Source organism: Fundulus heteroclitus, chromosome 13 (genome assembly GCF_011125445.2).
Source record: "Fundulus heteroclitus isolate FHET01 chromosome 13, MU-UCD_Fhet_4.1, whole genome shotgun sequence".
Lineage (NCBI taxonomy): Eukaryota > Metazoa > Chordata > Actinopteri > Cyprinodontiformes > Fundulidae > Fundulus > Fundulus heteroclitus.
In genome coordinates this window covers 27,644,069-27,655,617 of record NC_046373.1, presented here as the reverse complement: position 1 = coordinate 27,655,617, position 11,549 = coordinate 27,644,069, and the positions used below count along the sequence as shown (strand labels likewise).

General features: G+C 41.3%; 1 protein-coding gene across 1 annotated transcript; it reads right to left on the bottom strand.

The window, feature by feature from the left end:
• Positions 1–5,749: 5,749 nt before the first annotated feature.
• Positions 5,750–7,503, bottom strand: LOC118565323 (gastrula zinc finger protein XlCGF49.1-like; the record flags this gene model as incomplete). The annotated part of the gene is made up of 3 exons (XM_036145545.1): positions 7,489–7,503; positions 6,656–6,804; positions 5,750–6,574 (listed from the first exon to the last, which is right to left on the bottom strand). A coding segment is annotated over exon 3 (654 nt), but the record flags the coding sequence as incomplete, so codon positions are not given.
• Positions 7,504–11,549: the final 4,046 nt, after the last annotated feature.

Genomic DNA, 11,549 nt, shown 5'->3' with positions numbered 1-11,549 from the left:
AACTAGAGCAGATGATCTGGCCCTGATGGCTGGACTGAACCGGGATTATATGGAGGTGGGACCAGGTGAAACCAGTAAGAGATATTTGCAGGCGGGATGGAGCAGAGCAGGTGTTTAAAGAGAGTAATCAAACCAGCCATCAGAGCCGAGATTTCCAAAGTGTTCATGCAAAAGCTTTTTAGCCAGTAGATAACCACTGTCAGGAGTCATATACTGGCAACTCCTCCCTCACTAATTCTCTGGGCTGACCCTTTGTGAATTGCTCCAGAAAATACAGAGCGTCTGCTTTATTAGCTTTGTATTCCACTCCATGTTCAAAGGCTCTGATGAAGTTTCCATACTGGAGGGGATCCCCATCAAATACTGGAATCTCACGAGTGGGTAAAGACAGTAAAAGTTGCTGTTGTACAAGGGTTGTGATTTCATTTTGTTTATGCATTACGGTACATAAATCTTCTTGTATTTGCACAGGAAGTAGATGTGATTGAACCATTGAGGCAGGCTGCTCATCTTTTTCTGACATATAAGATAAGATAAGATAAGATAAGATAAGATAAGATAAGATAAGATAAGATAAGATAGTCTTTATTGATCTCACAATGGAGAAATTCACATCGGCTCATACAAGAAGGTGCAGAGTAGGGAATGTGCATTCAGTTATATACAGTGAATCTTCATATATACAATGGATCAAAAAGAATACCTAAAAATACAAAAAAGGAAATAGGAATGGGCATATGATGTCTCATTTACATTCTTAGTGGTCTATATATATATATATATATATATATAAACATATCTATATACTTAAATATAGACATATATCTATGCGCCTACATACATACGTACCTACGCGTATGTATGTGCATATACATTGTATACATTTGTACATACATACATACATGTGTGCTGACTTATGTTCAGGTGTTGATAGCAGCAGAAGTCACTACATCAGGATTATTGCACGGGTTGTAGGACAGTGTATTAAATAAATTATTGCACCTTGGTTATTGCACATTAATTATTACAGTTATGGTCACAGTTACAGTGCAGCATTGTAAAATCTGATAGCAGCAGGAATGAATGACCTGCGGTAGCGCTCCTTTTTACAGACAGGATGTCTAAGTCTGTCACTAAAGGAGCTGCTCAGCTCCTCTACAGTCTGGTGCAGGGGGTGGAAGGTGTTGTCCTTGATGGATGTGAACTTGGACAACACCCTCCTCTCAGCCACTTCCTCCACAGAGTCCAGAGTACAGCCCAGGACAGAAGTGGCCTTCCTCACCAGCTTGTTCAGTCTCTTTCTGTCCCGCTCTGCACTGCCAGGAGCCCAGCAGACAACAGCGTAGAGGAGAGCTGAGGCCACCACAGAGTCATAGAAAGTTTTTAGCAGAGGCCGGCTCACTCCAAAGGACCTCAGCCTCCTGAGGAGGTGGAGCCGGCTCTGGCCCTTCTTATACAGAGCGTCGGTGTTGTGAGTCCAGTCCAGCTTATTGTTGACGTGAACACCCAGGTATTTGAAACTCTCCACAGTTTCTATGTCCTGCCCCTGAATGTTCACGGGAGTGTGAGGTGGGGGTCTTCTCCTGAAGTCCATCACCATCTCCTTGGTCTTACTGGTGTTTAAGCACAGATGGTTTTTCTCACACCAGTCCACAAAGTAAGGAAACATTTGTGACTCCATGTCCAATCAGGCTCTGCGACTGCCTTTCTATTCTGTGCACACACTCAAGCAGTCTTAGCTCCTCCCACACAGTATAAAGACAGGGTGTGGGCTTCAAACTATGCTCTTCTTTCGGCACTGCTTTATGAGAGCACATTGTGACTGGGTTTTGAGACACTTACTGGCAAGTTCTCTCCCCTCCACTCTCCACGCCAATTTGATCCAAATATTGTTTATTTTGCATAATTTGCTGGTGCTGGTTGACAATTAATCACATGCTGGAATGAAAGTTAAGCTTTATGATGGCCTGTTCAATCGAAAAGTGCTGGTCGAAATTTATTTGATTCCCTTGCTTTCTCATACTCATTTCATTTTGTATTTTGTCTTTGATTATTAGTTAGTAAATATGTGTTTCTAGTTAAGGGGTTTATGACTGAAATTGTTTTGATGTTTCAGGCTGATTAGGTTAATAGACTCTGTGTCTTCTCAACAGCAACGTTACTTTTCAAATATTGCAGCATGAGAACGTAGACATTTTGATATTTCTTTTAAAAAATTATGCCAAAGGAGTGCTGGTTTGATTTTTGGTTCTAACCAATGTTCCATCGAAGCTGCATGTGGAGTCAACGCACACAGCAAATGGGTGCTGCGTAGTAAATAAAATCCAAGCTGAACTGTTAACAACACAACAATAAACAAGTCATTTTGTATCATTTTGTATAATTCTGGTGAGACGGTGTTCCACGGTCTCACTCTGTGTGTGCCAGGTGCTGATAGGAGCGCACCACTGATTGATGGGTGGGGCAGACGTCTTTATAGTTGGGCAGGTTGTGGTGTGCGTCTTTATTCTGAGCCCTGTTTCAGAAAAAATGGCCGATCTACCCTGAGTAGAAAGCAGTTACTCTGAGTAGTTCTACCTCACGCTGTCATACTTGGATTTTCGGTTTCAGAACAGGTGATATCCATCAGGTAACTAAACACAGCGACCAATCAACCCTGAGTTGAACGCGAGCACGAGTGTGAAAACTGTCCTCCTCAATGAAACGCAGACAACGTGATTCACCATGGCAGTGGCAGGAAATAAGCCTGGAAGTGCGCATTTCCCGCAAGTGGAATTAGAAATCTTTAATGAAGGCATATGGAGAATTGGCATGAATGAAAGTCATTTGACAGAGAGTTAGAGCTGCTTTCTCACACATTCAAAACAAGAGGGGGGAGTGGGGGCACATTGACTACGAAAGACATTGAAAGGACATTGAATTGAAAGCCTTTATTGTCATTGTACACAGTACAATGACATAACAGCAAATCCTGATGAAGTATGAAAATACAGTTTAATCAGGTAAGTTAAGTTTTCTTATGTTTAATGGTACTCAACTAAAACATTAATTGCCTATATTCAACATTTGCAATTAATGATGGGATGGTGATGTCAGGGTGCAATCCTGCCTGCTGCACCCTGAACCTTTCCAGCACCTTCCATCCTCCACCCAGCTCTATCTCCACTCCACTAATCATCCACACCTGTTCAGCCTTCAATCAGCCCAGACTGTTTCCACCTGCCAGCCTCTCTATAAAAGCCTCCCTCAGTCAGTTCCTCACCGCCGGTCCGTCTTCAGTCATCTGATGCCCTCAGTCAGAGATTCTCCCACGGCTGGCTGAGCATCAATTCTCCTTAGCCTGGCAACCAGAGATTTTCCCTACGTGTGATTACCAGAGCTTCTGGCGCCTGTCTGCACCTCCAAGGGTTCTCTCTGCTGCGTTCCTGGTCCTTCTGCAGCCATCTGTGTTCCAAGAACTCTCTCTGCTGAGCTTCTGATTCTCGGCGCTGCACCCGCAGCTCTCCAGCTCTCTCCAGTCCTCCGGCTCCTGCATTCACCTTCCTCCTGCTCCATTCTGGTATAGACTCTGGTTCTCCTCCCTCCACAATCCATCCGTCCTTCAATAAACACTCTTAAACTAAGCTCCGTGTGTGTGGCATGAGTTCGGGTTCATCAGGACAAATCATGACAGGTGAGAGTTATTGAAATAACTGATCTGTTCATCTTTTTGGCAACATTGTCCACCCATCCTTCTAAAAATGAATTGCCACAGATTTTCTTGTAGATGTATATATACTTACTAATCATATAGGCTATACGTATATTTTCAGCTGAAGTAAAGGTGCCATTATTTAAGTGAAGAAATGTGCCGTAGCCTTAATGGTGTTGAGGGAAAAATATATGAATAGAAATTAAAATATATGAATGGAAAATTAGAGCTGGAAGTCTCAAAATTTGATACAGAAAAAAAATATTGCTTTCACTCTATGTAGTTCTTTTATTAATCTTGTAGGTCTCGTAACATTCCTGACAGTGCAACATACAGCTGCCTCAAAGATTTTCTGCATTTCCTACTTTATTAAAAAGCTGCTGTTGGCATAAAAATGACTCAGGGTCAAGGCTTTTGGGCTTTCCTAAATGGACAAGCCAAGGTATGCAGGAATTTACCCCAGAAATTACTCTGAATATTCACTAACCCAGCTTTCTGAAACGGGGCCGTGCTGCATGTCAGCTGTTTGTGGGGCTGTGTGGGATCTGCTTATCTCAGGCCTTAAGTGCAGTTTTTCAACCAATTTGTACTTTGGCGCTTCATAAATTTGGTTGGTTTTTGAGCGCTACACCTGCTGTTTGTTTCTGGAGCGCTGTTGCTTCTCTGGCGTTATCAGCTGCAGTTGAAGTCCATTGCAGTGCGCGGCTTCTGCTGGTTTCTGACATGCCTTCTTGTTCTACCTCCGTTTTTGATAAGCAGCTCTGTTTATACGTTTCTATCTGAGCGAATGCCTGAGGACTACAGCAATATACTTGTACAGCGCTTTATCAAGTTTGACGACCCCAAAGCGCTTTACACTGGTCAGTTGTTCACGCATTCATGCACACATTCACACCCTGGCAACGGTGAGCTATGTTAGTAGCTACAGATGCCCTGGAGCAGACTGACAGAAGCAAGGCTGCTCTGTACCACATGCTTGTGCTAAATGTCACTGCAGAAAATGTAAATAATTTGATGGAAATAAAACTTTACTGAAAGATGTACATGTCTCTGTTTTTCCTTAGCAGGACCCCTACTCTGAAATAAAACAGAGTAGTACAGCTCTAAAAAAAATCCAAGATTCTTGTCTTTTTCATGTAATTGGGCTAAATCAGTTTTAGCCCAATTACATTTTAGCCCAATAGTTTCTAAACTAAGTCATCTAAAAGAGATGATTGCTGTAATTTGAGTCTTTTAGTAAACCATGTAACCATGATCATAAAAGGCTTTATGATAAACAAGTGTGAAAGAAGTCAAAATGATTAGTTAAGTTTCATGAATGTCTTTTAATTGTTTTGTAATTTCAGCTCTCTTACCGAACAACTACAGTTAGAACAACAAGGATAGAAATACAGATGTTTCTAACAAAGGAAACAATTTGGTTATATGAACAATTTATTTAAAGAAAAGGATAAAAAAATGACATCGGGAACCTAAAATCGTTAAATCTCTTCACATCACTCACCTGTCTAGGATAAATGTTTATATTTCTTGAACTTAAATTCTTAAGTTCGCTGTACACTAAAAACACACCTGTGCTACAGCTCTGTCTGACTTATTAAACAAATTAAACATTTTTAAATGTTTTAACACAGAGCAAAAAAAAGCAACTAGAGAAATGTCTAAACTAGCAAGTGAAGACCGTTGCCTTTAATGACAACAAACATTTGCAACAAACAACAGCTGTGCAGTTTGAGTAAATATTTATAGCAGACTAATTTTCCCTCCTGTATGAATTCCCATGTGTGTTTATAATCTTTGTCCACATAGATCACAGCAGAAATTATTCTCTCCTTAGTGGATTCTCATGTGTGTGTTTAAATGTGATTTTTGGCTAAATCTTTGTCCACATAGATCACAGCAGAAAGGCTTCTCTCCTGTGTGGATTCTCATGTGTGTGTTTAAATTTGATTTATGGCTAAATCTATGTCCACATAGATCACAGCAGAAAGGCTTCTCTCCTGTGTGGATTCTCATGTGTGTGTTTAAATGTGATTTTTCCCTAAATCTTTGTCCACATAGTTCACAGCAGAAAGATTTCTCTCCTGTGTGGATTCTCATGTGTGTGTTTAAAGTTGATTTATGGCTAAATCTATGTCCACATAGATCACAGCAGAAAGGCTTCTCTTCTGTGTGGATTCTCATGTGTGTGTTTAAAGTAGATTTTTCCCTAAATCTATGTCCACATAGATCACAGCAGAAAGGCTTCTCTTCTGTGTGGATTCTCATGTGTGTGTTTAAATGTGATTTTTGGCTAAATCTATGTCCACATAGATCACAGCAGAAAGATTTCTCTCCTGTGTGGATTCTCATGTGTGTGTTTAAAGTTGATTTATGGCTAAATCTATGTCCACATAGATCACAGCAGAAAGGCTTCTCTTCTGTGTGGATTCTCATGTGTGTGTTTAAAGTTGATTTTCGGCTAAATCTTTGTCCACATAGTTCACAGCAGAAAGGCTTCTCTCCTGTGTGGATTCTCATGTGTGTGTTTAAATGTGATTTTTGGCTAAATCTATGTCCACATAGTTCACAGCAGAAAGGCTTCTCTCCTGTGTGGATTCTCATGTGTTTGTTTAAAGCTGATTTTCCAATCAGTATTTTATCACAGTCTTCACAGCTATGCTTCAGTCCTGTCTGGACTTTTCTTCTTGTGTCCACATTTTTGTTTACCATAGAACATTTCTTATATCCAGAGTGTTTCAGGTCAGAGAGAGAGTGCTCTACATCACTGTCCTCTTCAGTCTCTAAAGAAATGGAAGCATGTCCATGATCTGGTATCCTGATGTATTCTTCTCTATCATTCTCTTCTGGAAGCTCTTTGCCTTTAATTTGGTCTGGATAAAGCTGTGAAAGCAGCGGAGACTGTTCATCACCCAGACTCTTTATGGGAGGAGCAGTGACTGGAAATCTGATGGCATAAGTCACCTCCTTCCCATTGAGCTGCTCTCCTGGCAGACTGATGTAGACTCCCTTCTTCTCCTCCTTTATGTGGGGGTGCGTTGGGTCATGCGGGTCAGCAGGAGGTCTGTGGTCTAAAGAAGGTTCTTCTTTAACAATCAGCTTCTGCTTAACATCTGCAGGAAACATTGAAACACATTATGCACATCAGAAAGTATTTTAATTTCAGCCTAAACAGAGGCTTATTTTGATAAAGATATATTTAGGTAATTTTATTAGACTTAATTATTTGATTTAACTACTTTTTACTATTTTTTAGTTTGCATTATTATTTATGTCGTTTTTGTTTACAGTTTCTTGCAAACATATTCACCCCCTAGCATTGTTCATGTTCTGTTTCCTCACAACCTGCAAAGTAAAATGGATCATTGGATGATTGAGATTGCACCATTTCATTTACAGTGACTGCAAAACAGTAAAACTCCATTAAACAACAGAAAACTTCTGCATTACAACTCCCCCCACCAAAAAAGTCAGTTCTTTGTATAGCTTCCTTTTTTAACCTTAAGTGCTAATGAAAAAATGTTTCATTAGGGAGATAAAAGGGAGAGAACCATAAAACGTCTTCAGTCTGCTTCATCACTTGCAAAGAGAGATGTAAAAAGAACAGCACAACCAACGGACGCAGTATTACACATACAATAAAGTAACACCTTGATAACATCACTGAAGTATATGTAGTATTATTTAATACAACATACATAATGTGGCAGCTGCAGATAAAAATAGAGGTTTTCTGTATGTACAGACAAAAGGTCAGAGCACTTTTGACCAGACTCTCAGACAATGACAACTTCTACCTGGAGCCCTCGAGGAGAAAGGGGGCTGGGTGTTGACGCTGCCATCTTTAAAGGGCTGGAAATGCCGGGTCGTGACGAAGGAAAAACAACATAGCTCTCTGTTTCGTTTGGCCTGAGAGCAGTGCTCACCAGAGCAGCCTGTGGCCCTTTATTAGCAGATTGCGCCCACCTGTGTAAATCTCCGCCCACAACAGGAAGTCAACAAGAACATCAACAATAATATTCAACACCCCCACTTGTTCTTATGTTGACATAATACATTTACATTTCAGTGCTTCACATTTACATACCAAAAACAAAACACGCAAATTTGTCCATTCTCATTTTAGTTACAGGCTTTGTTAAAATATCAGCCACCATTTCTGTTGTTGGACAGTAAGAGAGTTATTTTTCCATCACTTAGTGCTGACCGAATGAAGTGATATCGAATGTCAATGTGTGTTTACATCTTTGGCGATGGACCGGACTTTTAGAAAGAGCAATTGCTCCTTGATTGTCCTCATAAACAGTCACAGGTGCATATTCACATCCAAAGTCCAATCCATTCATTAGATTCGCAAGATAAATACTTTCCTGTGCAGCAGCAGCCAAAGCAATGTATTCAGCTTCACATGTAGATAAAAAAAACTGTGGACTGCTTTTTAGACTTCCAGGAAATAACAGGTCCAGTTTCAGATAGGCTAAAACAGTAACCCGTCATACTTTGTCTGTCCTCCTGGGGTCCGTTCTTCGTACGTCGCTAACTCAGTTAGCTGGATTTCATTGTTGACGATTTGGCATGATCTTGGATCGTTTGGTTCTTTGAAACTCATCCCGGACTTGCTGTCATAGCAACATGTGCGCAAAGTTGAGCCTGCTGCCGAGCAGGTTTATTTAATGTAAACAGGATTAGATCGCTGCGGAGGAGATAGGGAAGTCTGTGTCTAGCCAGCGCACTTGGACCACCTAGTGGCAGAGGAAGGGACAGAATTGTGGAACACCATTTTTTTTTATGTTCAATAAAAGACGAAACAAATAATGCTTCGTTCCTGTCGTTTTATTTAAACAATTATTTACAAAGAAAAGTCAGCAAGTCATCTTTTGCCTGCAGTAAGAGATAGTTATGATAGTTATGTGTAAAATGGTGTATTAGAATTTACTCTGAAGGTCCTTTTGAAGCAATTCGATCTCTAGTGCAGTTTTTCTCTTTTTCACGTTGTGGAGTTCAATTTCGCCTCTTAATTTGTATTTTTTTTTCAGGTCAAAATACTTTTTCTTTTGTTGAAGATACCGTTAATATAGGGAACAGATGGCACCTTGAGTCATTTTGTGAAAAAAAAAAAGAAAACAGAAAAAGCGTTAAACATGTAAAAGTAAAAAGAACCCGATTTTTTTCAGCCTTCTTATCGGTGGCTGTTAAAAACAGACAAACACATAATTTAACAGTGGCTTTTAAAAAAGAGGAAGAAGTTGCTTTTTAAAATACAGTATAATAATTAAAGGCTATCATTTTGTAGAATATTCTTGTATTTCACTTTTTTCCCCATGTTCTAGTGGCTCCCATGGAGGCTCTGACATAAAAGAACAAAGTACTTATGAAATTATTAAAATGCAGCTTTAGCGAAAATTCAGACTGAAGAAACACTATTGCCTACCTCCATCAATCAGGGACTCATCCGCCTCCGACGCAAGCCAATCAGCTTTGAACTGCTCCTCCTCAAAGCCAATCAGCATCCTGGGTTCATCTTAAAAAGAACTCCACATCCTCATCTCGGCCTTGTCCTCAGCGAGCAAGCAGTGGCTGCGCGTGTCCGGTTTGGACTCTGTCGACCGGTTTCAAGGGATAATAAGTTATCCTGAAATCCTCCTGACATAGGAATACCGTCTAGCCGCACATCTTCCTTTCCAACCTCTGTTTTCGTCAGCTCCGGTTCCTGGCGCAAAGAACTCGCAAGCAACGCAGACGCGTCGCAACTCTGCCTAAGTTCCGGTCAGCTTCGCTTCATAGCGCGCCGGGGTCTTTCTCAAACTGATCCCGTGGGGCAGGCTCTTGGTTCGCGGATCCGCCGACTCATACGGGACCTTCTCTGGTTCTCATCGGCTTTGCGGCGCCACCTTGCCGCTCGTCCCCGCCGCATCTTTTCAGCCGGATCTACTCTCTCATTCACTCGCTAATGCGTTCGGAGCCAGCTCAGGTAATATGTATTCACCCATGTTTGTTTTCGTTTTCTTCTTCTTCTGGTGTTGCCGGTAGCCACCGGGCTTGTGGTGGCATTGCTGCCACCTACTGGTTGGAGTATGAAGTGCATTTTAAAATTCAGCAATTGATACCAATCGTTATTAAACCGCTGCAACTCTGGTGCAATTTGGCATCCGCTTAGACTGGTCTGTATTGGGTTCAGACTTCTCATTTATGCTGACCAGGCCACTTCTGTCACTCTTGTCATTTCAATGTTTTGCCAATCAATTATTCAGGTGTTGTGAAATGATACATGTTAAAGTTATTTAAGGTTTAGTTAGTAGGTATTATCTGAATGTCAGCTGGGACCCTACGTACGGATGGCTGTGGGGGATGGTTTGAGTATTGAGCGATCTTTAACAGCAACTTGCTCATGTATTTAGGGATTGTCTATTTCTTCTTTTAGGTTCAAGGATTCATTCAAGATGAATAACCGGAGAGCATCACTGAAGGTGCTGTTGTCTGGTTGATACTATTTTCAATTACGGATCCTCTCTGCAGTTGTGAGGCTAACTAAAGCTACTAAGCAACGAGATCATCAGTCAGCAGGATGCAGTGCAGAATCTGAATTAAATTATTAAATTCATCCAAATGACATGGAATAAGCTAAATAGCTAATCGATTCATAACAGCATTTGGTATGCGTTTAGCACTCTACGTATTTATGAGCTAAGCAAACATTATCGATTATGTCTTAAGAAGTGTTAACCGTGTTTAATGGTCCTTCATTTTCTGGATGTTTTCTTCTTATAGATATTCTTTTCACTATTCCCAGTTATTTTCTCAAACTAAACCTGTCAGCCTGCATTGAGTTCTACGTATTGATCTTAACCTAGTTCCATGATGGCTTTTGCCTGCAGACAAGCTCTCGAATTCTGGATATCAGTTTCATTCTCATATCAGTTATTTCTGAGCGTCAGCTGCTCTCCTCGCTCGGTCACCTCAATCTCGCAGGTGCATCATTTCAAGAGTCACGTTTTTATTTCCAGGCAGCTTGAGCTCACTAATTCCGTTTCCTTCCCTCCTAGAACAGGATACTCTGGTTAAGAGTTGCTGTTCTGAACTTTCCTTCTGGTCTGGCATGCTTCCCGTCCGGATTTGGAACACACTTTCTATAATGTATTTTGTCTGTAGATGCGTTAAATTTTACGGATGTGCATCCGTAAGTTTTGGAGGATTCTAAAAACAGTTGGTTTGCAGATTCGTGAAATTGTCAAAGAAATCGTTAATCTTGTGACCTTTCATCTAGAGTTATTTCAGCATTCAGGATGTGAGCTGCGCAACAGCAGACGCTTGTGGAGCCCAATCGTAGGTGATGGCTATCATCAGCATGCCTCACATATCTGCTCTTACTTTTCATCTTAGCCGCCTAATGCTCATCTTAAAGGTAATCTAACTACGAATACTGGTGGTGGATTCAATCTCATTCAAGTCTCATTAAGCCCGCGTCCTGTCCTGTTCATTCCCTCTTGGTCACTCATTCATTTATGTGCATCATCCCTAAGCATCCTCTGTTATTTATTCTGTCATCCAGGCGTCCCGCCATGCAGGCATCCTGTTGTTCTGTTCATTCTTTCATGGTCATTCATTTATTCATGTTCCCTGCCATGTTCCCCACTACGTTCCTTGCATGTGTTTCGTTCCATGCTCCTTTCCATGTGTTTCCTTCTATGCTTCTTGCCGTGTTTCCTTCTACGCTCCCTGCAACGCGGCCTGCCCTGCCATGTGTTTCCTTCCATGCTCCTTGCCGTGTTTCCTTCTATGCTCCTTGCCATGTTTCCTTCTACGCTCCCTGCAACGCCCTCCTCCCTGCCATGCGGCCTGCCCTGCCATGTGTTTCGTT